Genomic DNA, 24,199 nt, shown 5'->3' with positions numbered 1-24,199 from the left:
TTCAATGAGTTTTTCCCAAAGCTCTTTAGCGGAGTTGAAAGGTCCTACTTTGCTTAATTGCTCCTTGGAGAGTCCACATTGTAGAGTTATTGTGGCTTTTGCATTTGCTTGAGCCTTCCATACCATCTCTTTTGTCCAATCCTTAGTTGGAAGAGGCGCTCCCGACCCATCTTTTGGTTTCTCAAATTCATCTACAACACTAAATCAATTTTCAATATTATTCATTAAATACTATTCCATCATACCTTTCCAATATGTGAAGTCATTGCCGTTAAAGAAAGGTGGTCGAGCGGTGCTATATCCCTCTTGAAGCACCATCTTGATGCTTCGGTCGACGGTTAGTTCTTCCGATGCTAACCTCGCTCTGATACCGCTTGTAAGGGATCGGTGGCCGGCTAGAAGGGGAGTTGGATAGCTAGGTCACCCCAACTTGTTTTCTTCTCTACAAAAGATTAGTGCACACGCGGAAATACAACTAACTAATGAAAACAATAAAGAAAGAATATCAAATCGCTAATAAGCTCGATGTAACGTGGTTTGGAGATTGCTTGCTCCTACTCCACGGCGTGTCCTTGAGGTGGGCGAGCCCTTGATCCTTCGGTGGATCAATCTCCGGCAATCTCCGGCTAGAGCTTTCTCCTTCTCGGTGGAGCAAACCTCTCACAAAGGATCTCTTCCTCTTTACAATGATGAACTTAGGTTTAGGAGGAAGAGAGTAGGCTTGGAAGCTTTAGGCAATGACAAGAAGTTATTCAACAAACATGAGTAACCTCCTTCAAGCCCCAAAGCTTCCCTTAAATAAGAGGAGAGAGTTGATCATCATATCAACTCATCTCGGCACCAGTCGACTGGCAAAACCATCAGTCGACTGGTGTTACCGTTGGAGGTAGCCAACGGCTACTTCGCAGAGCCGTTTACTGGTACAGTCGACTGCTAAAACATGCAGTCGACTGGTACAGTCGACTGCTAAAACTTTTAGTCGACTGATCCATACTGACCGAACGAACAGAACCATTTTGTTCACACCCAGTCGACTGCGCAGTCGACTGCACCAGTCGACTGCGTAGTCGACTGCACCAGTCGACTGCTAAAACATGCAGTCGACTGCTACAGAACTGCTACAGTAACGCTACAGTACTGCTACAGTAAAACCCTAAAACTAGGATTTTACTCCGAGTACAATCTCTCATGCACTCGCACCCTCACCCTTACGACTCATTTGATGCTTCCTTTGCAGCTTTAACAGAGCCTTCAAGCATACTTTCTTTGGCTCTCGTCCCTTGGATGCATTCAAGTCTACGGCTCGCCCCCAATGCCATCCTTCGCGTATGCCTCGAAATCGCTTCCCTCGGCCCTTGTCCTCGCTGCCTTGTCCACGGTCCCTCGGATGCTTCATCCTTCACCGGACCCGAAGCCATCAACCTGAGTCGCATGTGTATCCTACAAACCTGCACAACTCAAATACACATATCAAATACAAGGGTGAACCTAACTTAAACTCTTTGATACACACATCAAAACTATGATCGCACCGATCAAAACCTAGGTTGATTGCACCAACAGAACTGTTTTTAGCGTTTTCAGCGAGAAAATTAAACAGTTAATTTCTTTATAAGGTTTTGTGTAAGAAAGTGGTCGTTGCTCCAATAACCAAGAAGGTCTAGTGTCTCGCCACTGTCTGGAAGTCAAGTATTGAAATAAACAGTTTAATTGACTAATTGAAAAAATATTAAAATTAAAATTACTTAGTGCTTTAAAGGGTTACTCAATTTACTTTAGAAAATATTTTCAAAAATATTTATGTTTACGAAAACTTTAAAAAAAAATTTAAGTTAGGAAATCTTTCCGCTGCAAATTTAAAACTATATAAAAAAATATTTTTTTGCTTTAGAAATTTTTTTTACTTAGAAATTTTTGCTTCAACACTTATGAAATTTTTTTTATTGAAAATTTTGAAATATGTTTAAATTTTGAAAAATATTTTTAAATTACTTATTCCGTTGCACATAATTTTTAACTTAGAAAGTTGTTTTTATTCTTTACTTGCCATTTTTTTTTAAAAAAAAAAATTAATTACCTTAAACTTGTTAAAAAAAACCCCATTTTTTATGTGATCAAAGGGGGAAAGAATGTTAAGTCTAGGGGGAGGTGTATTTAAAATTTCTTTCATTGAAAAATCTTACTTACACTTATTTGCAACATTATTTGTTTTTATATTATGTTTGTTTTATCCTATCTTGACTTGTGTTGCTCACATCAAAAAAGGAGAGATTGTTGGAACACCAAGGTGTTTTGATGTGATCAAACAAGTTAAACTAGGTCCTGTTTGGTTTAACCCTTGTGTCTAAGTGTGCAGGAGCTTAGGAGCACAGGAAGTCGAGCGGAAGACGCAGCTAGCAAGAAGGATGGCACGAGAGATAGTCGACGGGCTTGGTATGTCCAAGGGGCGCGGTGCCGCGGAAGAGTACATCGGTGGATGAGAAGAACGTACGCGACGTTCGAGGGATGAGAAGCCGGGGAGGAAAGCGCTCGAGGAGAAGGCCGGAACTTGTGTTCGGGTGAGCCCTATTCCGGATGGCCGAGATCACCCAAGCTAACAAAGGCGGAGCTGAAGACCCGGACCGAGATGAGCTGAAACAGAGCAAAGGACCCGGACCGAAAAAGTCAACCTGAGTTGACTTTGGGGTTCCGGGTGCTCAGAACAATTCCGAGCGCCTGGAACAGTCTGGGGCGCCCGGAACCCTTCTAGGCGCACGGAACCTAAATTTCATCACGAATGAGGTGGGCGCTGACTGACGCGTCGGGGATAAAGTTGTATCCCCCAGGGTGCCCGGAACTCTTCAGGGTGCCCCGAATAGTGCTATAAATATATCATTGATTTTCACAGTTCAATCAACTCACATGTAATCCAATTCTTTCAGTTCTACATTTTCTTTTGTACTGTCAATGCTATAAAGAGGCTACTCCGCCCGAACGAGATCGTCAGATAGTGTGCTATACTTTCCTTGGATTAGCAATCCTCTGATTGCAAACCAAGTAACTTTTTTTTGTCTGTTCTCTTTTTATTAGTCTTTTTTTTGTTTTAATTACAAGTGCTATTTATTTAGTTGAAAATCCGAGAAACGTTGAATTTATTTTTTCAGGGCAATTCATCCCTCCCCTCTTACAGGCCTCCAAAGGGACCAACAAGTACCGGGCCAAAGATGGGGTCGCCGGCGTTGACCCTTCGACGCTCAACTCAGTGCTCGGTTCGGAAGAAAAGAATAGTAGAAACAAGCAATAATAGAGAGCGTGTAGAATAATAGAGCATCGCATAGCTCCGCCTTAGATGAAGACCTCATTTTATAGTATCACTGTAGTGTTTGTGTACACATCCAAAAGTATATACACGTTTTCCAAAGCTTTCGTAAGAAGAGACAAGTCGAAAAGTACTTCTAATACCTTTCTTAAGCGAGCATACAGTTCTATGTGATGTGATAGATATGAAATTTCTAAAATAAGATTTGTCTATAGGACATTCTCTATTATCGGCAGCACGAACTTCCAAAAGTGTACGATAAGATATGTATGTGGTCTCGCTATAGGCCGATCGGGGGGCATTCGGCCGAAATGTCACCAGCTCGGTCATACAGAGTGAAGCTACCGACCCATTCTTCACTCAGCTTTACTATTATCGGAGCTACGTATTATGTCCGATCGAATCTACGGTCCGATCGATAAATATGAGATAGGCCGGATAACTTAATATTTAACTTTTAACCTCAACTGTATATTACGAAGAATAATCATTTGGACCGTTTAGTCAACTTTTCATGTTCAACTAGCTTCAGACCTACTCGGCTATCATTTCCTGATCAACAGTTCACGATCTCATAATCCATCCGACTCTACGAATCGATCTTTATTATTTTAACCTATATTTAAGATGGACTAACCTATTTTTAAGAATCCTTCTTTATCACTGTTAATCTTCACCTCCATCTTTACCTCCTCTGCCCCATTATCCTACGGCTTATCCGGGTTGCAGCATGGGGGCTTAACTGAAAATTTGATTAATTTTACTTGTTCACATCTTATATTTTAGATTTTTAATGGAAATAAAAGGACTTTTAACCCTTGGGTCATTTGAAGAATTTTTTTTTTTAGCCCAGACGGACTATCATTCCTGGCTCCGCCAGTGATTCCTACCTAACGTCGACTCGATCAGTACCCGACTGATACTCCCCCTGTCAAATGCCGCCACCTCCCCCATCACGTAACTTGACTCTTCTCGGATAAGCTCAAAGCGGTGACTTGATTTCCCATCCATCTCACCCTTAAAATCTTAATAATTCCCAAGCGGGCCCCACCCATTTGAGCTCGATCGCGACTCTACCATACGGACCTGACCCGCTTCAACACCGGCTCCTCCTATGACCTATCCCGTTGGTTGATCTCGTCCAGCCCGAGCGGGCCCCTCTATGCCGCCTGCACGCAATTATTGAGGTCGGGGACAAATTTGCACAAGGCGGTCCCCACCCAAATTACATCATTAACCTCCCATTTTATTTCACTTTTAGAGATACAAATGAACTGGATAAATTTAAATAAACTCATTAACATTCATAAAATAAACTCAAATTTAAAATTTAATAACATTAATGAATTAAATTCAAATCAATAATAAATCAAACTTAAATTTATAAAAAAAATAAATCAAATTTGGGCCATCATCTATTTTAATAGATTAGTTTATTTTAAATTTAACTGGACTTAAATCAAATAACTTATAAGCTTATCCATTTTCTCCATTTCAAGGGTAGTTATGTCACTTTGTGTGCGCGAATAAACTTTTTAGTTGGGACACCTCAGCAAACAACCAAACGTTTGCCGACCCCACCGCGGCGGTGAGCTCACCCTGAACTGCCCCTGCTGGGGTCGTCGGCTCTATAAATTTGAGCATCTTGCCGGGGAATGCAGTTTGCTGGTTTGGCTCCTCAATCTTGTTATTAAGGTTCTTTTTCTTTCCTTTCTCTTGTTTTTCCCCTCTCCAAGATTGTTTGTTTGGATTTAATCGAAGTATATCAGAAAATCGGGACTCAGGAGTCACTATCTCTCTCGCTCGTCATCGTTTCTATTATTGCTACAGTTTGATTTCATTTTCGCAATTATATCAGTTTAGATATTTATTTTCTAGAACAGATATTTAGTTTATTTTTCCTCCAGATCTGTGGATGCCAATCTTATAATCTCTTATTTGTTTCGGATTTCCATTTTTTTTTTTTTTGTTGCATTTTTTTAGGATATTTTCTTATTCTGATCGATACTTTTGTTGCTTCAGATCTGAAGAAGAGCATCAAGAATTAAGCCGAAGTGATGGCGTCTAACTTCGTGATCAAGGAGGAGAGCTACGACAACCACCATAGCCACCACCAGGCGCCGTCGCCGCGGGGGGTAGTGCGGCGGAGTTTTTCCTCGAACTCCTCCTCTTGCGGCCCGGGCGTCGCCGGCGCCGCGGCCCCGAAGTGCGTGTGCGCTCCGGCCACCCACGCTGGTTCCTTCAAGTGTCGCCTCCACAGGACCAACTCCCAAGGCCACTCGCCGCGCTCGCCCACCACGATCCCCTCGCCACGGCCCTCAGGGGCCACCCCTGCTTCTACCGTGGAGGCTCAGTGAATCACTCCGTCCATGGAAGATGAGTTAGAATAACAAAAAAAAAAAACATCGATTTGGTGATTCTCGATTGCTTCAGAGAGGAAATTGATGTTGGCATATGTGTTGTGTGTTCCGCCCACCCGATCCTTAACCCCCGCTGCTTCCCCTTCTTTATGTTTGGTGGAGAGATCAGAAGGCTAAGAATAACAAGTGTGGTGTAAAATCCCCATCTTTCTTCAGTGAAAGATAGGGCTACTAGTTTCTTGTGGAGATCTATTTGTTGTTAAATCTGTTCTTGTAGATATCATCCTACCTTTTTTAAAAAAAAAACCATCTCGATGTGATCTCCAGTGTGTGCTAATATCCTATCCATGGACAAATACCAATTTCTGAGACACATCATCTCTGTTTTCAACTCTTTTCTCCTGTTTCATTTGGACGATCACACATGATTGCATGGATGCCTTGTAAGTTTTCATCACAACAGCAAGATGCAAGCTCAGTTGTGGATAAACTTGCTGAACAATTTTTTTAGCAAGTGTTCCTCAGTGATGCTCGTGATGAGTTTGCCTCCTTTGGATCAACTGACGGTGTATTTCTCCAACTATGGTTTATCCTGATGGAACATTGGCATTTAGTGCCTGTCTTCTTTGTCAGAATTATATGTACAAAAGTCTAGATAAATTCTTAGATCTGAGAATGCATCCTGGGCAGGTTTTGTTCTATCTCATTTTTTATATGTATCACTTTGTTTCTTTCTAGCACTGGCAACAGGTCTATCCAGAGTTTTAGTCGTGTAAATCTAGGACTTGTAAACGCAGAAACAAGTATAATTTACAAGAAAGAAAGAAATCTGAAGCTATCATGATCAAAGCTTACGCTGGTGGGCCACGGCATAGTGCTACTTGAAAGTATAATATTGCAAATATTTTGTAGCTTGTCAAATAATTTATATATCCTGTGCTGTATTTAATTTGTTGTTTGAACAATGTACCTAAAACTAAGTCCGGGATAAAGTAAATAATTTATCATACTGAAGCTTGTTAGAGTATTCCTCCGCCTTAGCCTGATTTATATAGTGTTTAGCATGGTCTGCCAAGTAATAGGGCCTGGCCTGGTCCACAAGGTGGAATGGGCATCAGTGGTTCGGCGTACAAGTTGAGAAGGCCCAACACGAACTGGACTCAAAATTTTAAAGATACAAAAGTAATTTTTAAAATAGAAAAAATAATTCTATTAATAAAAATTAAAACTCTTTTTGATATATTTCTTAAATTTTATTTATATATTTTTTTATTATTTTATTCATACTTGATCCGACGCCACTTTTAAATGAACTGATTGAGCCCATGCATGACCGACCTAGTGTGATTAATCTATTTTATAACTTTATTTCTAGATCTTTGACTATAAGCTCTACGATCTTGATCACATCTCCAGTTTGGTGCATTGTCTCTAGTGGCAATCAATTCTGATATCTTTTGTAATGGAACATAGACTTTGATTCCCAAAATTGACTCCATTAGTATTGCAGGATCAATATAGATTTCCAATCTGATATATTAAAATATTGAGCTGATAGATATCCTGATTAGATTTCAACTGACCAGAATTAACCTCATTAAACATGATCTTAATTGATATCGATCAAATAATATGTCACTATAAAAACAAGACATTGTATATATCTATCTATATGACGAGCATTGCAAGGCAACAAGGGAAATTACTTCTTGTATTAAGATTCTAATAAAGTGGTTGTTGGTGTTTAAATTAACTTCCAAGTAGCTTCCAATAATCTTCAATTTGTTGTTCATAGTTACCTGGTAACTAGTGGTGTGAATCTCTAAATCAGCTCCTTTGTCTATTTTTGAGAGAGAAAAAAACTGAAGAACATAGCTCAACTCTTGAGGTTTTTACAAGCTTCAGAAAGTGCAGATGCAGCAAATAAGTAGGAGAGAGGATGATTAAAAACTCAACAAGGTAAAGATAAAATGGAGAAGCAAGAAAGGATGTGGATTTATAGTAGCCCATAGATGGAGAGACCAGCTTTAGATCTCTGGAGATCTAAATGATTTAGTAACACCACCTTACAAGCTCTAGCTAGGCGCATGTAAGCTCTGAACAGCACATTAATTCAAAAAGAAAATGAGCAATGGCCAGCGCTCCAACACGACAACACAGAACTAATTGTGTGGCACATGGTTCATTATTGAAAAGAGCTGTGTTTGGAAGCTAGACAACCGTAAAATTTTGAGCCTAAAATCAATTGTTTAGACTCTTTTTTAGTTTTCAATTTTTTTTTTACTATTTTTAATAATTTTTATTTTTATAATATTTAAGATATTTTTAATATTTATGGATTAAGATTTATCTATATTAATTTTTTTTTGGTAAGGTTTCTTTCCTTACAAGATAGGAATCAAGATTTTTTTTTTAATATTAGGATCTAGAGTTTATATAAATTGTCCTAAACTCGTAGAGTAAGCCACACAATAATTCCGCTACTTTTCCAAGTGATAAAGTGTCAATCAAGAAGACAAACTTTGGCATTACTTGCGATTAAATGTGAATTGAAAGATCATTTTATGACCCTGAAGAAGACCAATAACCATTAGATCACAAAGTCATGAGTAACTAATTACTACACGTACGTTCCCTCAACCACCATTATATGTGCTAATTGTTCAGTGCACGCATGGTCCGGTGGTGGGTCACGACCTGTTCTTATCCGATTCGATTGGATTAATAAGAAAAGAAAACGGTGAACTATAGTCATTGTGAAACATGTGCTTGCTCGACCAATGGCAGCATGCAAGTCTTTGGCATTTATTGGACTTATCAAACTATTTGTTGGGGGATCGTTGCATACAAGATAAGCTTAGGCCCAAAGCAATTAAACATGTTGAATTTGGAGCATTAATTTAAGTGTCGAGGCCAAATGTCGTTGTAATGATAAGCTCGAGCACAAATAAATAATAGAAAAGACAACTCGATCAATGGATGTAGGGTTACTAATAATTCACATCGGAAGGGCAAGAACTCTGATTATAAATAAATTTCATTCCCCTCGTTAACTAAATGCAAATCCAGAAGTAATAACTATTCTGTTGTGAGATACGATCCTGTCACATACAAATAAAATAATAAACGAGTTTGGCGATTTAATCCCGTGCTTATAAATTAGTTCCTATCCAACTCGATTAATTGATGTAATGATGTGCAAGTCCTCATCGTAGTTGTAAGAGAGGTTTCAAACTTTCAATTCATCATTTATATTTGAAAAAAAAAAAACATAAAAAATGGAATGGCTAGTAGCTCTCCATAAGTCACCACCTATTCTCCATTTCCATTATATTAGCCGAACTTAAATATAAAAACATGGCGAACCATAATCGATAATTTTTAATTAACTCAGCCCATGATGGCATGATCGAATCTAAATGGCTTATCAGCCTCTCTCAACCACGTGCTCACATAATTAAATCAACTCGACCACATCGGCAAGCATGGTATATATCCTCTGTTAAGACTTTGATTAAGTTAATTAATTGCTTCCGCCTTCTCCAACATCCCCAACGTGCTCCCTGAATCTCCAAACGCACCCAACGCCCACGTTTCGAGAGTTTAGTGGGCACTGATCGGACCCAACAATGTAAGAAAAGAAGGCAAAAAGCCGTATGTAGCCATTAATGGAGCAAAGAAAAGTCAATTGGTGCAATTACCAAGCAAGGGATGACAGTGGATACCTTACTCATAACTATTCTGCCTGCAATCGACGAGTCCTCTTTTTAATGAAATCATCGATTCTTCATCGCTTGCTAAATATAAAGTTACAATCTGACACAAAAATGGTAAATTTAATCCGTCCGCGATACGGTCTGGATGGATGGACGTCCGTAGACAGGCACTGCTCGCAGTCGCTGCTTCGTGACAGAGACGCATGCAGCAGGCCGAGGCCAACTGGCCATGGCACAGGATCACCACGTACCCTGCCTGCTACCTCTACCTGAGACGTACGCCATCAATCACTAATACGAATAATAAACCACACTGCTCCATCGTTACTGTGCCCGGAAGAGGCAACGGAAGGCCACAAGGCCAAGGCGACGCAGAAATGGGCGCCGGCGGGGCTTCCGAGATCGATATGATTGTTTCCATTGACCGGATCACCATGCCACCGGCGAAGCACCCTTCGTGTCAAATACGGTGCCCGCCCTCCGGTGTGCGCATATTATATTTATAGTAAAATTACCGCTGCCGATTCACTGCTGCTCCGCTATAATGGCGGAGCAGGAACTGGCTGGCGTTGGTCTGAGAGATCGCTTTTTAAAGCAGACAGTGGCATAAAGTACGGACACGGGACGAGGTGCTCCTCCTACACCTCCTCCTCTTCCCGCCAATCGCCGTGGTCCCCCCTACCCTTTTTCCGTCCCATTATATTAGTCAATTAATCAAACCGCCACAGGAACAATGAATCCGAGACATGGAGTAGTAATGGCGTGACCTTGTAATCAATAAAGGTTCGGGGAAAGGAAATCGCAGAGGACGCTGGCTGTCAGAAGCCGTTCAAGGCTGTCGCTCGCTGCTGCAGTGCAGGGTAGGGCAGGCACGGCCACTGCCCGCTGGCAACGCCTCCGGCGGTGCAGCGCAGCGCAGCGCAGCGCATCAAACGCCCGACCCGGCACCATAATTATGACGCTATCGTTTCGTAGCCTTTTTAATTGTTGGTGTGTGTGTGGGGGGTGTGGGGGAGTCACGTTATTCCCATGACTGACGCGGATGCCTTCGCAGTTGGTGCGTCGCATTGGTAAAGCAAAAGGATGAAATTAATATTGGGGTTTTAATGAGTACATGGAATCCAGAAGCGGCAGTTCACGTACCATTTCGAGAAGCACGTTCGCTAGTCGACGAAAACGCCACCACGTCTCGCGTGCGTCGTTGACCGTCCGTTGCCGCCATTAACTCGTAATTATAAAATAAAATACAATTAACCGAACCCGGCAATTACTTCTTTTCTTTCTGTTTTTTGTTTCCACGGGTTGGATTTCCCACACCTCTTTAATCGGCGAGCCGAGCCGAGCCGTCCATGTTTCGTTTTGGCTTCATCTGTCCTACGTGTCCACCTCTCCCACGCTCTCTTTTATGTGGTTTGTATATAAAGGGCGAGAGGGGAGTTGGAGAAGGTTATAAAGGTGTCACGCACGCCCAGCATTTCGTGCGCTCTGTTTGTTGGAACGAAGACGGTTTCGCGGTGGACAGCGGGATCGTTTCGATCGGTCGGTGATGGCAGTGGAAGCCATGGTTTTCGCCTCCGATTTCGGGTATCGGTGAGTCATTTCAGTTTTCTCGCTCTCGTCGAATTCTCGGTTGATTCGTCTACTTCGTAGAGCGATTCTCTGGGTATTCTTCTCGTATCGGAGTCGATGCCTACGTCGGCCCATATGAGCCCCCTTCGTGTTTGATTTCTTTGTCTCAGACCTTTGTTTTCTTCCGTGATTGGTGTTTCAGAGGGATGGATGAACTCCAGATTGTGAACCAAGACGCTGGCAATCTTCTGCAACTTGGAAGCAACCTTGGCAGCGAAGGAGGAAAACTGCTGATGCAGCAGCAGGCGAGACAAATCGTGTTGAATCCGACGATGTTAAGCGACCGGAAGAGCGAGCTCACCTGCAACGAATCCCATCCGGGAAGGCGGGCGCGGGTGGAGTCTGTGGCTTTGCCTTGCCATAACCAGATTACGGCAACGCATCCTTTTACCTACATCGGCGCGCCGCCGAAGGGAGCTGGAGTTGGCGTGCACGAACTTCTTGTACAGAGTCGATTGCAGGAGTCCTGTGGTGTTTCAACCAGCGGCCGGCACGCTTTGACTCCGCAGCCCGTATCTTCCACTGTCCATGATCTCGTTTCTCTTCTCTACCAACAAAATCTGGAAGTCGATTCGCTCGTTCGTCTTCAGGTACCATGATTCCTTCCGTATCTATAGTCTATTGCTCGAATTTTCTTTTCTTGCTTCTTACGATCGGTGACTGACTCGGATTGCTTACAGAACGAGCGATTGCGATGCGAATTGGAGGAGATGTGCAACAGACATTACCGGGCGTTTCTCTCTGTGTGTGGGCAACAAGCGGCAAAGCAGTTGATGGAGAAAGAAACAGGGTTGCAGAGCGCTCTCCTCCGGAATGTGGAGTTGGAGGAGAAGATACGGTTGATGAGCGCGGAGAACCAGCTCTGGTTCAACATGGCTAAGAACAACGAAGCCATCGTTAGCAATCTGAGGACAACTCTCGAGCAAGCGCTGCAGGAGCGCGTGGCCAACCGAGAAACGAACGTCGTGTCCTGCGATTTAGGGGCTGAAGACGCTCAGTCATGCTGCTACGAAGCTGACAACGCCGCCGCCGCTCCGGCGGTGGAATCCCGGAGGGCCAAGGCATGCAAAGTCTGCTGCGAGAAGGACGTCTGCATGCTTCTTCTTCCTTGCCGGCATCTCTGTCTCTGCAAGGTGTGCGAGTCCGTCGCCGTCGCCTGTCCCGTCTGCGGCGCCATAAAGAACAGCCGCCTACAAGTCTTCATGTGCTGATGAACCGCCGGCAATTGTCCGCGCGGTTTTTTTGTTTCGTTTTCCCGGCGGTTCGCCAGTCGGTTCGGCTGTGTAAATTGTTCATATCGTTTCTTCTTTTTAGCAATTTTTTCTTTTTTCTTTTTGTCGAAAGCTTATAGCGTTTGTCGTGTTGTATCTATCCATAGCCCGTTTGTTAGCTTGGGAATTCAACCTCACTGTTCATTTACGTAATTTTCGTCTAATTTCGCTGGATTTAACAATTCCAAGGGTGGAAATATCGAACACATCGAAGGAGCGTTTTATTTATTTATCATAAAAAAGATATACCTCCAACTTTGCTCTTTTAAATTTAATTAAATAGTTTTTTTACTTTTAAAAAGACTAGAAGTTTAATGAGCAGGTATATTATCTAAAATTGCACGTTAACCTTTCTTGTTTTTTTATCGGTAATTCTTGTTGGTCAGAATCTGGTCAGTTAGAATTTTTTATCCTCTAATTAGAATACATGTATGTACATACATGTAATTAATGTACATATATGATATTAATAAAATATCTATGTGTATATTTGCATGTATTAATTCTAGCTGACTTGAGTTTGATCATTTAGTATTACCCTTCTTTTATATATATTTGACTGATACCCTGTGAGATTCTTTTAGCCTCTTGAAGTCATGGCAAAAACATTGTTGAAAATGGAGTTTGGCGTTATGTTCGAGGGTTTATTTTCTAGTTTAATATTTATTTATTTATTTTTATTTTAAAGAGTTTTTAAGGCCGTTGAAGATTTAAAATCTAGCAAATTTAGACCATGCTGTATATTGGATAAGATCAAGAGCTACTACATTTATAATTATTATAACCTTGAAATAAAAAAAAATTAGATAAAAATATATTAGGATGTTATTTTTTTTAGGAAAAAAAATCCCTTTTTATGAAAATTATCTTTTTATTATTATTATTATTTTCAATTTAGATTGCCTCAAATTGAAAATGCTTTTATGTTATATTCTAGATTTGTCTTCTATAGCCTAGGAAGTTATTCTATGCTATCTGTGTATTGTGTATTATAAGATCCATACATTAATTTCATCCAAAATTATTAAATATTCATATATTATTAAAAATTTAAAATTAGCCCGTTTTATATTTCGTGTAGCCCTTATAATAGTTGTATTCTACTAGTTTATTTAAATACTAAGAGATCATGCAGTACATTTGGCAAAAATGGTTTTATGTGCTCAGAATCAGACTGCCTCAATTTCAAAGTTCTCTGTTTTATTCCTTAAAACCTTTGAAATTATTCTACATTTTCATTTTTACGTTATTTATGCTTGGTGTTTGTATTCAAGAGATCGTGTAACTATATGATAAAAAAAAAAGTTATATAATTTTTATACTAGTCAAATTTCATTAAAAAAACATTATTTAGGCTCCCTAAGTCTTTGAAGTCTTGTGTTAATTAGGTTTTTAGTTTTTACCTATTATATATGTTTTTTCAGTGTAATGCCTGACTTAAGTTTTTTTCATCCAACTATTGAAAAGCACTTTGGAGTATAACTATGGAGAAGTTTAATAGTGTATATATTTTACTATTTTATTAAAAATCTTCCTCCTTTACTAACTAATTTTGGTGAAGCCTAAAATGTATTTACGTTAATGTCCTTTTTTTTATTTACACTAAAAATAATTTCAAGGTTTATTAGTAATTTCACAAGCGAAACAATCAGTAATCTAGAGTTCGAGACTCAGCTACAGCGTATTATTATGAATTTTTCTCATCATTAATTTTCTCTGGTTGTTTTATATAAAAAAAATATAGTTCTCTTTAGTCTTATATCTTAGAATTGATAATACTCTGATCAAAGAAGCTTTTATAAATATTTTAGGCCGACGATGTTAAAAAATATATTTTTCTTAGTTTTTTTTACTAAGACAAGTATAATATTAAATTAAAATAATTTTTTACATAGGGAAGCTTGCTAGGATTCTCTAGTGTCACTATTGTATGGGTCTGACGAATCTTACCCAAATAATTAATTCTTGGTTTATAAGGGTGACACTAGAAAATCCAAACAATTCAGATTTTCAAAGACCCAAATAATTTATATATTATTATATTACACACGCAACGCATGTGCACGATCACACTAGTATACACTAAATTTGAAGCATAATTTATGCATATATTCAAAGTTGATTTCTAAAATATTCATTTTACTTGAGATTCAAATTTTAATTTTACTGCTCTAGGTATTTTATTACTATATCATACCGCACCCACGAGGGCATGAAATTTGATAGTATTGAAAGAATGATGAGACCTAGCAAAATTTTTACACGTAATTTTAGGGGAAAAAAATTATGTGTGTTCCAATTAAATATCATGGATTATCAGGACATCAGTCAATAAATAGACTGGCCTGCATACTCTTTGGAGATCATCGGTAAGAAGATGAAAGTATCAAAAAAAAATACTTCAACAAAAAGTTAGAATTATGTCTAGAAGGGATCTTAGCAGACCACTCTAACATTCAAATTAAATTTTCTTTTTTTAAAGGTATGAAATTAGAGGAGGAAGAAGTAAGAGAGAGCTTGATGTTGCCGAAGAGAGAGTCTCCTTGCACTTATATTTTCTAAGGTTTATATAGCTGTCAGAAGAGTATCTCCACCTCAGACACCGTATTCTCCTTCATCATCCTTGTATAAGCCAATGGAGGAACCAAATTCGGCAATCGTTAGTTGTCTATCCATTCATCAAATGACATGTATTTGAAGGAGGGCATCTAGGAGACTAGATTTGATAGTTACTTAACCACCTCTTTATTCATCTGGTGCTATATATTCCAAAATATTCACCCTCATTGTTTGCATCTCTTGAAAAAAACAACTTCATCAATAACGCAGTACATTGTGTCCTTATTCACGCATCCCTCACGTATTTTCAGCAGGCCAAAGTAGGTGTGGACCTGATTCGAGGATGAGAAAATGAGATTGAAGTTGAGTGACCTTGAAGATAGACGAAATTGAGATTGAAGTAGGGGGTGTAGGATCTGAGGTTGAGATTGAGATCGGAATGATGTCAGCAACTGAGGTCAAGCTAGGGGTGATGTCAAAGATCGAGACGGGGCACAGAGGATGTCGTAATCTGAAACTGAGACATGGAGGATATCAATGACTGTGGCTGAGACCAAGATGATGCTAGTAACTAAGACCGGCGGTGTTGGAATCTGAGGCAGAGACAAGAAGGATATCGACGATTAAGGCCAAGACCAGGATGATGCTGACGACTAAGGCTAAGCCAGGATGATATCGGTGACTGAGATTGAGACGTGAAAATCTTAGGATTTGAGGCGAAGGTTTGGAGGATGTCAGGATCTGAGGCTAAGATAGGAAGGATGCCAGTGATTGAGGTTAAGACCGAGATAATGTGGACGATTGAGGCCGAATTAGGGATAATATCAGGATCTAAAACAGAGATATGGAGGATGTCGGTGACTGAGGCCGAGACCGGGATGATGCCGACAATTGAGGTTGAGCTTGGGGCGATGTTGGCGACTGAGATTAAGGAGGTGGAGGATGTTAAGATCTAAGGTTAAGACAGAGAGGATGTCAACAATTGAGGACAAGACTAAGACGATGTTGGCAACTGAGGTCTAGCCATAAGTAATATCGGGATCAGAGGTAGAGGTCGAGCCAAGGCAATGTCATGATTTGAGACAGAGACGTGAAGGATGTCGGGATTTAAGGTTGAGACAAGGAGGATGTCGGTGATTGAGGGCGAGACCAGGATGATAGCGATGGTTGAGGTCAAGCCACGGGCAATGTCAGAATCTAAGACAAAGATAGGGAGGATGCCAACGAATGATGACAAGATCGGAATGATGTTGGAGACTGAGGTCGAGCTAGGGGCGATATCGATGACTTAGTTTGAGACGTGGATGATGTCGAGATCTGGGGTCGAGACATGGACGATATCGACGACTAAAGCCGACTCTTGGACCAAGTCAATGGTTGTAATCGAGTTCTGGATGATGTTGATAGTTGAAGCCGAGGTGTAATAACTGTCTTATCCTTTGTTAAACTTGAATTTTTAGGATGAGTGTTATGAGTGTGTTGTATTAGACTCGATTCCTTTCTAGGCTAAGTTTGACCCCTTATGATTCACTTTTGCGCCAGCTTTGACTCTTTCATTGACAACTCAATATACCTTTTTAACACAAGTGAAGGCGGCAAGATTCCGCCACATCACTTGGATACTTGGATAATTTGTAGGAGTTTTTACATTTCTAAAAGTAAGGAGGGACCTTAAAAGCCGAATGCATCTAACCACTTAAGATTCATTATAAAATATATATATATTATTGAGAAGTTTCATACTATTGAGAGAATGAGTGGATTTCCGACATCTATAAAATATATCTACCCAGTTAGATTCACCATTTAAGGAAAGATACCACAAGTAACAATTTCAATCAAAACTACTACTTAAATATTTTTGAAGAGTTTTACTATTTTTTTTTCTGTTCCACGGTTGTCGTGTAATAAGTAAAACACTAGAGGAAAAGTTAAGAGAACTAAAATTCGAAATTTAATATTTTAGAGTTCAATTTCTAATGCACTTAAATTATACTAAAATTATTTATACGGGATAAATTAATATCATTCTTATATTTTTCATCAAAAAAAAAAACAATCAAATTTGCAACTCTGCTTAGGTTGAAGTTTATCCATAGGTTAAGATAAAAATATAGTATATCAGTGGGATTCACCTGGATTTAGGCGTTGGATCTCATAAGTTAGATCGGAAAAAGGTTGAGTTTTGCCTTCTAATAAATGGGCAAGGAGTAAATTTGACAAAAAAAAAAAAAAAATCTGATGAAACACTTATAAATATAAAAAAAGAAAACTAACCCTTTCATAATTCAGTTTAAAAAATCACTGTCTTATATTTTATCCATTATTCAATTGGTGGCAAAGTGCCCAAAGGATTATTTAACTCCTCATCACCTAAATAAGCACCAAGAGAGATTCGCACGCAATGCAACGCCAATTTTACCGGCCCTCGTCGTTCCTTAACTCTTCGCAAGTAATTTCCTCGATATGGTGGAAAGCTGGAGTCCACACGGCACTCATCATTCATCGTCCATGTTCGCTATTGCATTGGTAATTGGTATTGGCTCGGTCGACAAGGACAAATCAACCACCCAAAAATCATCCCTCTCACCTTCAACTGTACTATAATTCATTACCACAACCACAGCCCCACCCCACCCCCAAAAATAAAGTATGAACTAGTGAAAAAGATGGATGAGAACTGAGAGCCCGAGAACAGACAGGCTTGCTACTTGCTAGGTTAAATACTATTGCCCATCTGGTTGGTTCAAATATTTAATCAATTCTGTGTTTGTGTTTTTTTTTTAAAAATGCCCTTCAGTATTTGCTGGTGGTGGGCAGCTAGTGCCACCAACAAGAACAGAGGCACAAAATAAATAAATAAAACAATGCAAAGCTCTGCCCAGAATCTTACAGATTAATCCACTCTCGAAACCTTTTCTCGCTTGCTGCTGCTGCCTTTCCATTTCCCTGTGAGCTTTACTCGTGTTGGAATTGGAGCTGTCCCAGTCACACCCAATTTTAGGGGATCACGCTCATTTCTAGGCGCCGGGCGTGGTCCCGCTTAGTGATAGGGCAGAAAGATATGCTCCAAATCTTTTTCAGATCAACTTTCTGATAATCAAACCGCAATTGTTATCAGACTTTTTTAAATTAAAATTGATTTTGTCTGTTGGATTTGGATGGGCACCCTGCTGGCTCGGCAGCTCGCTTTAGAGACAGCGACGGGCTTTTATTTCCTTTGACACCAAACCTTTGACAACAGGGAGGGAGGGAGCATGATGAATTCGTGGAGCTTTTAATAATTTAATTTACAACGTATAATGGACGGGCCATTTAGTAAGGAAGGGAAGTGGACCAGCATCTGAAGTCCCTGTCGTTTTTAATAACTGAATTGTAGAGGAGATGGGGTTGGATGTGTGGCCATATGGGCAGGCATATTCGGTGTAAAATATGATGCTGGAGATCCAAAAGGAGCCACCATATGGAATGGCCAACAGAATAAGAGAGCTGGATTGGATTGGATGCCAGGGAAGAATAAAGAAAAAGGCAGAAAATAACTTGTGAGGCTCAGGAATTTTCAACCTAGCTCGAGAGACTGACTTTTTCTCGAGGCTCACTGCCCTGCTCTGCACGCATCCTGACCTTCGAGAGATCTCGGAGCACAAAAAGATGCTCCCTATCTTTGCTAGCTACTCCCCTCCCACAACGAAAACATTTCTTTCTTTCTTTCTTTATTTTTCTTTTTCTGTTTCTTTTTAATCTTTATTTCTCGGAACCACTCGCTCCATCAAACATGTGTTGAAGGGAGATGGAGACAGGAGGAGGAGAAGGGTTCTTAATTCTTATTGAAAGGTGGAACTGGATGGAATCCATTACAGATTTGTCGACGCAAGGAATTATTTCATCTATTTAATCACTCATATAACGACATTTGAAGATTTATTTCACGTGTGAACATATTTACTCATGATTAAAATAAAAAAAACTCCTTAATTATCTAAAATGCGTGTTTTTTAGATTAAATTAGATAGAACAATTTAATTTAATTAGAAAGCCACGGCACTCGGCTGCTGCAAGTTGACAGAAGGAGCGTCTGATGCTTGCAGAGAAGTCTTTGTCCAAGGAAGCGTTAAATGTGAATAGAAGAATGCATAATGAGGAGGAGAGGAAGCAGCTCCATCCACCTCACTCCACACCGTTGGCTCACTCGCCCTCCTCCTCCTGCAATTATTTAAACGCCAGAAATAATATCGAAAAGATCACATCAAAGCCTGGTCCTTGCTCTGAATCCGTGGCCATTTAAGATGCAGCGGGGGAACATGTAGGGCCTGCAACAGGGAAATGTAAAAACATAAAAAAAATTAAGAAGAAAGAACAGGTTCGAGTTTCTTGGATACTTTCACAAAGATCCAAAATATGGGAAGTGGAGTAAATGCTTTCCGATAAGGAGAAATGTTAGTGTCTGACATTGTTTTCACTAGGGAAGCTTTGTACTTGGCCACATGATAAGGACCTCTGAAACATTGATGCTGGGGTAGTTCGTTGCCTCATGGGTTTACTTTTTCATTTCATTTTAATTTTTGAAAAGAAAAATATATCCTTGGGCCTTTATTGTAGGGTCATTTTTGATGGAGGAGCCATCGACTGGGACAAGGAAAGGACTGCAGTGACAGGAATATTAAAGAAATGATGACATAAGTCCTTCGAACTAGAACAAATCGAAATCAATCGAAGCACGTAGGGTTTGTTGGGATAGATAATTATTTGCTAACCTTGGAAAGCTATAGATCTAAGAATTCATCTTTATTCAGGTAAAACGTAGAGTTGATCACTACTATGATTTTATTTGTGATTGTATCTATTTTTAGAGACGGTACTCTTTGACGGTTTCATGAAAGCTGAGAGCTATAAGTTAATTAAACAAATTAAATGTAAGAAATTAAGTGAAGAATAAATAAGATAATAAATATTCCACAAGATCAGTATAGTAAACAACAGAGGTTAAGTATTCAAGAACAGGACAAATGTATTTAATTACTCTCTATATCATGATGGTGCCCCACTTGGCATTGCAGGCATCTGGTCACTTTCTCTGCTTTGAAAAAACATGTCAACCACAATGATGATTTCTACTTCTCCATTCAATAAATAAAATATAGTCTTGTCTTTACTTTACCTCTCCATCTTTCCCATAAAAAAAGAAAAGATCAGATAGATGAGGTATTAGTTTTAAATACTCAACCTGTTTATCCATCCATAAAATATATTAAGCACCACCTGCTTGAACAAATTTGAGAGGAATAAAAGATAAGAAAAGGACGACTTCTGACAGTGATCTTGCTGATATAGCCCTCTTATTGCCGTCCAACTGCCACAGCTTCTCTAATTTTTGATAGCTGAACGTTTGTCTCAATTCATAAGACGAGACTGAAGACATGATTGATCTGTGTGATTTTGAGTCGTTGGGAGGAATGATGATACACTGTTGCCAGGTTGCTCCAACGCAAACGTTGAGAAATAGTTTGATTTATTAGGAGAGTGTCTGGGATAAAAGTTGCTTTCAGTCACTTGACTATCAAGCTACAGGTAGCCATTGCAGTTGTTGCTCTCTCCATTCCACCCAATCATGCCTCCCTCTTTTGTCACGTTTAGTCTGAAAGAAATCTCCCAACCTCTGTCTTAAATGTGAGGCATGAGCTCACCGCTGCCACAATTATTGTCCCTGTCTACTGTTAGTCTTCACTTGTCTTCATTTCATTGTCATCCACTGAATCCTGCAACTTTCTCCGTTTCCTTTTGCAGTTGTGTCCCGGCCAGACCTAAGAAGGTGGTGGTTGCCTAAGACTTGGCCATTTGCTGGCAATTTCGATCATCCTGACATGGAAGGGTGAAGGCATGACCAGTTCTTTTTTATCCTTTGAGGATATGACACGGACTCATAACAACCAGCATGATGCCATCCCCAGTGTTTTATGCTACTAGTTGGCTTTCCAATTCAATGGCCTAATGAATACAATTCTGCAGACGGAATTTGGATCGACCGCACCAAAACATGATATATTATGATGGCCATGTTGACAAGCTACCTTTTCCAACTTAAAAATGAAAAGAAGCATCCTTACTTTTGGAACCTTTTGTTTGATTAGCTAGCTGATGGGCAGATAAGGATGATCTACTTGCTATAGAAAAAAAAAGATAAATATATGGTCGATTTAGATTTAGAACAATCCAGTTTCCAAACCTACATGGTAATTCCTTAATTACCGATTTCTTGAAAAGTTAATATGAACACGAGTCCTTGTCTAGGAATTCTGATTGATGTCAGACATCCGCACTTGATGCCAAACCTCCAACGGGAGGGCCCAATCAGCTTTGTTTATTAGCTTTTGGTGGACGATTTCTTCCTCATTTCCTTTTGCTTTCACCTGTTCTGAAACTCGGAAGGGGATTCGATGTTCACACATCTCTCTCAGTAAAAGACAGGCATTTATAGAGCTTGTGCCATCTTAACTTTTCTTCTGGATGCAAAGAATGGTCACCTCACTTGGCCAGTTCCAGGCACAAGGACAAGCGAGAGCGACGTGATGTAGCGCTCATGGGAAATGGAAATCGATGCCGGCCATGAATCGTGATGTGCTGCAGGGCCCAAAGCCAAAATGACCACTCCTTCAATTCCAAGATGCAGATTTTGAGTACATGCTAAAGAGGATGCCTTGAGGGAAAGAGATGGACGCGTGATGGCAGAGAGATATACGATGCACTAAGCAAACAGTCGAACTGCTGCAACTGCAGTGTGGGACAGCCGGACAGGGAGGTGGATGAGTAACCTTTGTTAGAGTATTACATAATATAATGGTATTTAACAATTTAATTAAACATGGTGATTGGAATTCCATTCCTGAAAAGATGTTTATCAGGAAGGAAGAGGTAAAAACCAGTGACAATTCGAATGGCACGTATGTCTACAAAAGTAGCAGGTCCAGAGTCCTTATCACGCAACAGTATTTATTCCTTTACGTCTCCATTAAAAATAAGTATGAGAGAATCAAGTTCCATCTGTTTTTTTATCCCAAAATTTTAAGTGGGTCCTTAGGCTTGTCGTTGGGACCATGCAGCTATGTCAATTAACGGATTAAACGGGCCGAACCATCTGATTCAAGTTTGGTAAATCTCTTTTCCTGTCATATAGAATTAGACAAGCACGGGCCGTCACAGGTGCTCTTCCTGTCCAGGGCACGGCCTATGACTATGACTGCACAGCATGAAGGTATCTAATCCTATATATGTATCAGTTTTTTTCCTTCTAAAAAACTAAAATATTTTTAATTTTACTAATTTTATTTATTTTTATATTTAAATTATCTAATTGAACTCGCAGGCATATCATCCTTTTCAAATCCTGTATATATACTAAATTAAGCCCAACAAATATAAGTCGATGATTCCCTCACGGATCATGCATGTCGAGCACGATTTATTCTTTGCTGGTCGCACCGGATATAATCAAAATCAAGTTTGGCTGTGAGCAGTCCGATCCATTGATATCTCTATGTAAATATATGAAAATGTTTTTATAATACAATGTATATAAACTAGTGGAAGATAATCTAGAGCTATTAAAGTCATCCCTAGTTCCTTCTCCTTTCGTAGATCGTCGTGAGTATTTGTCTGAGTGTGGCTTTGTTTTCAAGTTAGGCGTCTCTTGCTACCGCTGCCTCCCACTAACATCTTCCACTAGCGGCAGTGCGGTTATATTTCCGAAGATTGCACGTATTATCTTAGCAATTGCTGTGTTCACCAACTGACGCGGAGGAATCCTACGATCTTATCTTGTATGATGAAGAGTCATGTTGAATTATTAGTTAAAGTTAAAGGTGAGATAGATTTAATCCACGGAGAGTCTAACCCAGCATGAAAGAAATTCAGATCTAGTTGAACTTGCTCAACACGCTCATCTCAAAAGTTCAAATTTGATCAAATATGGATTTCGACACCTCCAATCACAAATTTAGTCTCAATCTCGATTTCAGTCACTAACATTTCTTCCAGCTCAGTCTCAGATCCTGATGTTGCCCAAGGCTAGGCCTAAATCGTCAACATTCTTCATACTTCAAATCCTGACTTCACTTATGTCTCGATCTCAATCGTTGACATCTTTTAGCTTAGTCTCAGATCCTGATGTCGCCTATGGCTTGGCTTAGGTCGTCAACATCCTCCATGTCTCAAATCCCAGCTTCACCTATGTCTCAATCTCAGTCGCCGACATCTCTTTCGACTTAGTCTCGGATCCTGATGTCATCCAAGGCTAGGCCTAGGTCGCCAACATCCTCTAAGTCTCGGATCCCAACTTCACTCATGTCTCGACCTTGGTCGTCAACATCTCTTTCGGCTCAATCTCAGATTCTGATGTCGTCCATGGCTAGGCCTAGGTCGCTAACATCCTTCATGTCTCCGATCCTAGCTTCACTTATGTCTCAGCCTCATTCGCCGACATCTCTTCTGGCTCAATCTTAGATCCTGATGTTGCCCATGGCTAGGCCCAAGTTGACGACATCTCTTCTAGCTCAATCTTAGATCCTGATGTTGCCCATGGCTAGGCTCGGGTCGTCAACATCTTCCATGTCTCGGATTCCAGCTTCACTTATGTCTCGGTCTTGGTCGTCAACATCTTCTCTAGTTCACTCTTAGATACTGATATTGCCTATGGCTAGGCCCAGACCACTGACATCCTCCATGTCTCGGACCTCGACATCACCTATGTTGCGACCTCATTCGACGATATCATCTACTCTTAAGGTCACTCATCATCTATGCTATTTCTTCAAATGCCCTGATCTTGTCTGAAGGTCAGGGAGATGGCACGTCGGCTCAAGTGGATGGTCTGTTGATCGGCGGAAGACTTCTTTGACCGGAGATGGAGTTCCTCAACGATCTTTCACATAATCCAACAAAACATTAGTGACCAAAGACCAGGAAAGGGGTCTCTGGCAAGGCTCTCCGACGCTCAAGTTAGTACATTCTCCTGAAAGTGAACGAAGAAGAACAATAGAGGATATGCACAAGAATAATGTTTAGAAGATGCTAATTGCGTACCTTGCTAACGGAGAGGACCTATCTTTTATATACCACCTCTCATAACCTCCATGAGCATGAGATGACTTCTTATGTCAGAGTTTATTCGGTTGTTTCTCAAAGAGTCTTCGAGGAGTTTTTTTCTACCTATAAATGTACCTCTTTTGTCATTTATAGCTTAAACCTTCTATGAAGTCGTTGAAGGAGGATGCTGTTATAAATAGATCACAAATGGGAAACAGGATAACCTCCGAAGAAGGTTTCAAAGAAATATTACCTAATAATGGTGAATATTCTAGGTCATTGGTTTCA

General features: G+C 40.1%; 1 protein-coding gene across 1 annotated transcript; it reads left to right on the top strand.

Annotated features, from left to right (window-relative positions):
* The first annotated feature begins 10,805 nt into the window (after positions 1–10,805).
* LOC122025567 (BOI-related E3 ubiquitin-protein ligase 1-like) lies at positions 10,806–12,422 on the top strand. Its single transcript, XM_042584398.1, has 3 exons — positions 10,806–10,964; positions 11,146–11,593; positions 11,684–12,422. The coding sequence occupies exons 1-3, from the start codon at positions 10,921–10,923 to the stop codon at positions 12,212–12,214; spliced, it is 1,023 nt and encodes a 340-aa protein (XP_042440332.1). The 5' UTR covers positions 10,806–10,920; the 3' UTR covers positions 12,215–12,422.
* Positions 12,423–24,199: the final 11,777 nt, after the last annotated feature.

Source organism: Zingiber officinale, chromosome 9B (assembly GCF_018446385.1).
Source record: "Zingiber officinale cultivar Zhangliang chromosome 9B, Zo_v1.1, whole genome shotgun sequence".
Lineage (NCBI taxonomy): Eukaryota > Viridiplantae > Streptophyta > Magnoliopsida > Zingiberales > Zingiberaceae > Zingiber > Zingiber officinale.
The sequence above is the reverse complement of the archived record's forward strand: the minus strand, read 5'-3'. Positions and strand labels throughout refer to the sequence as shown.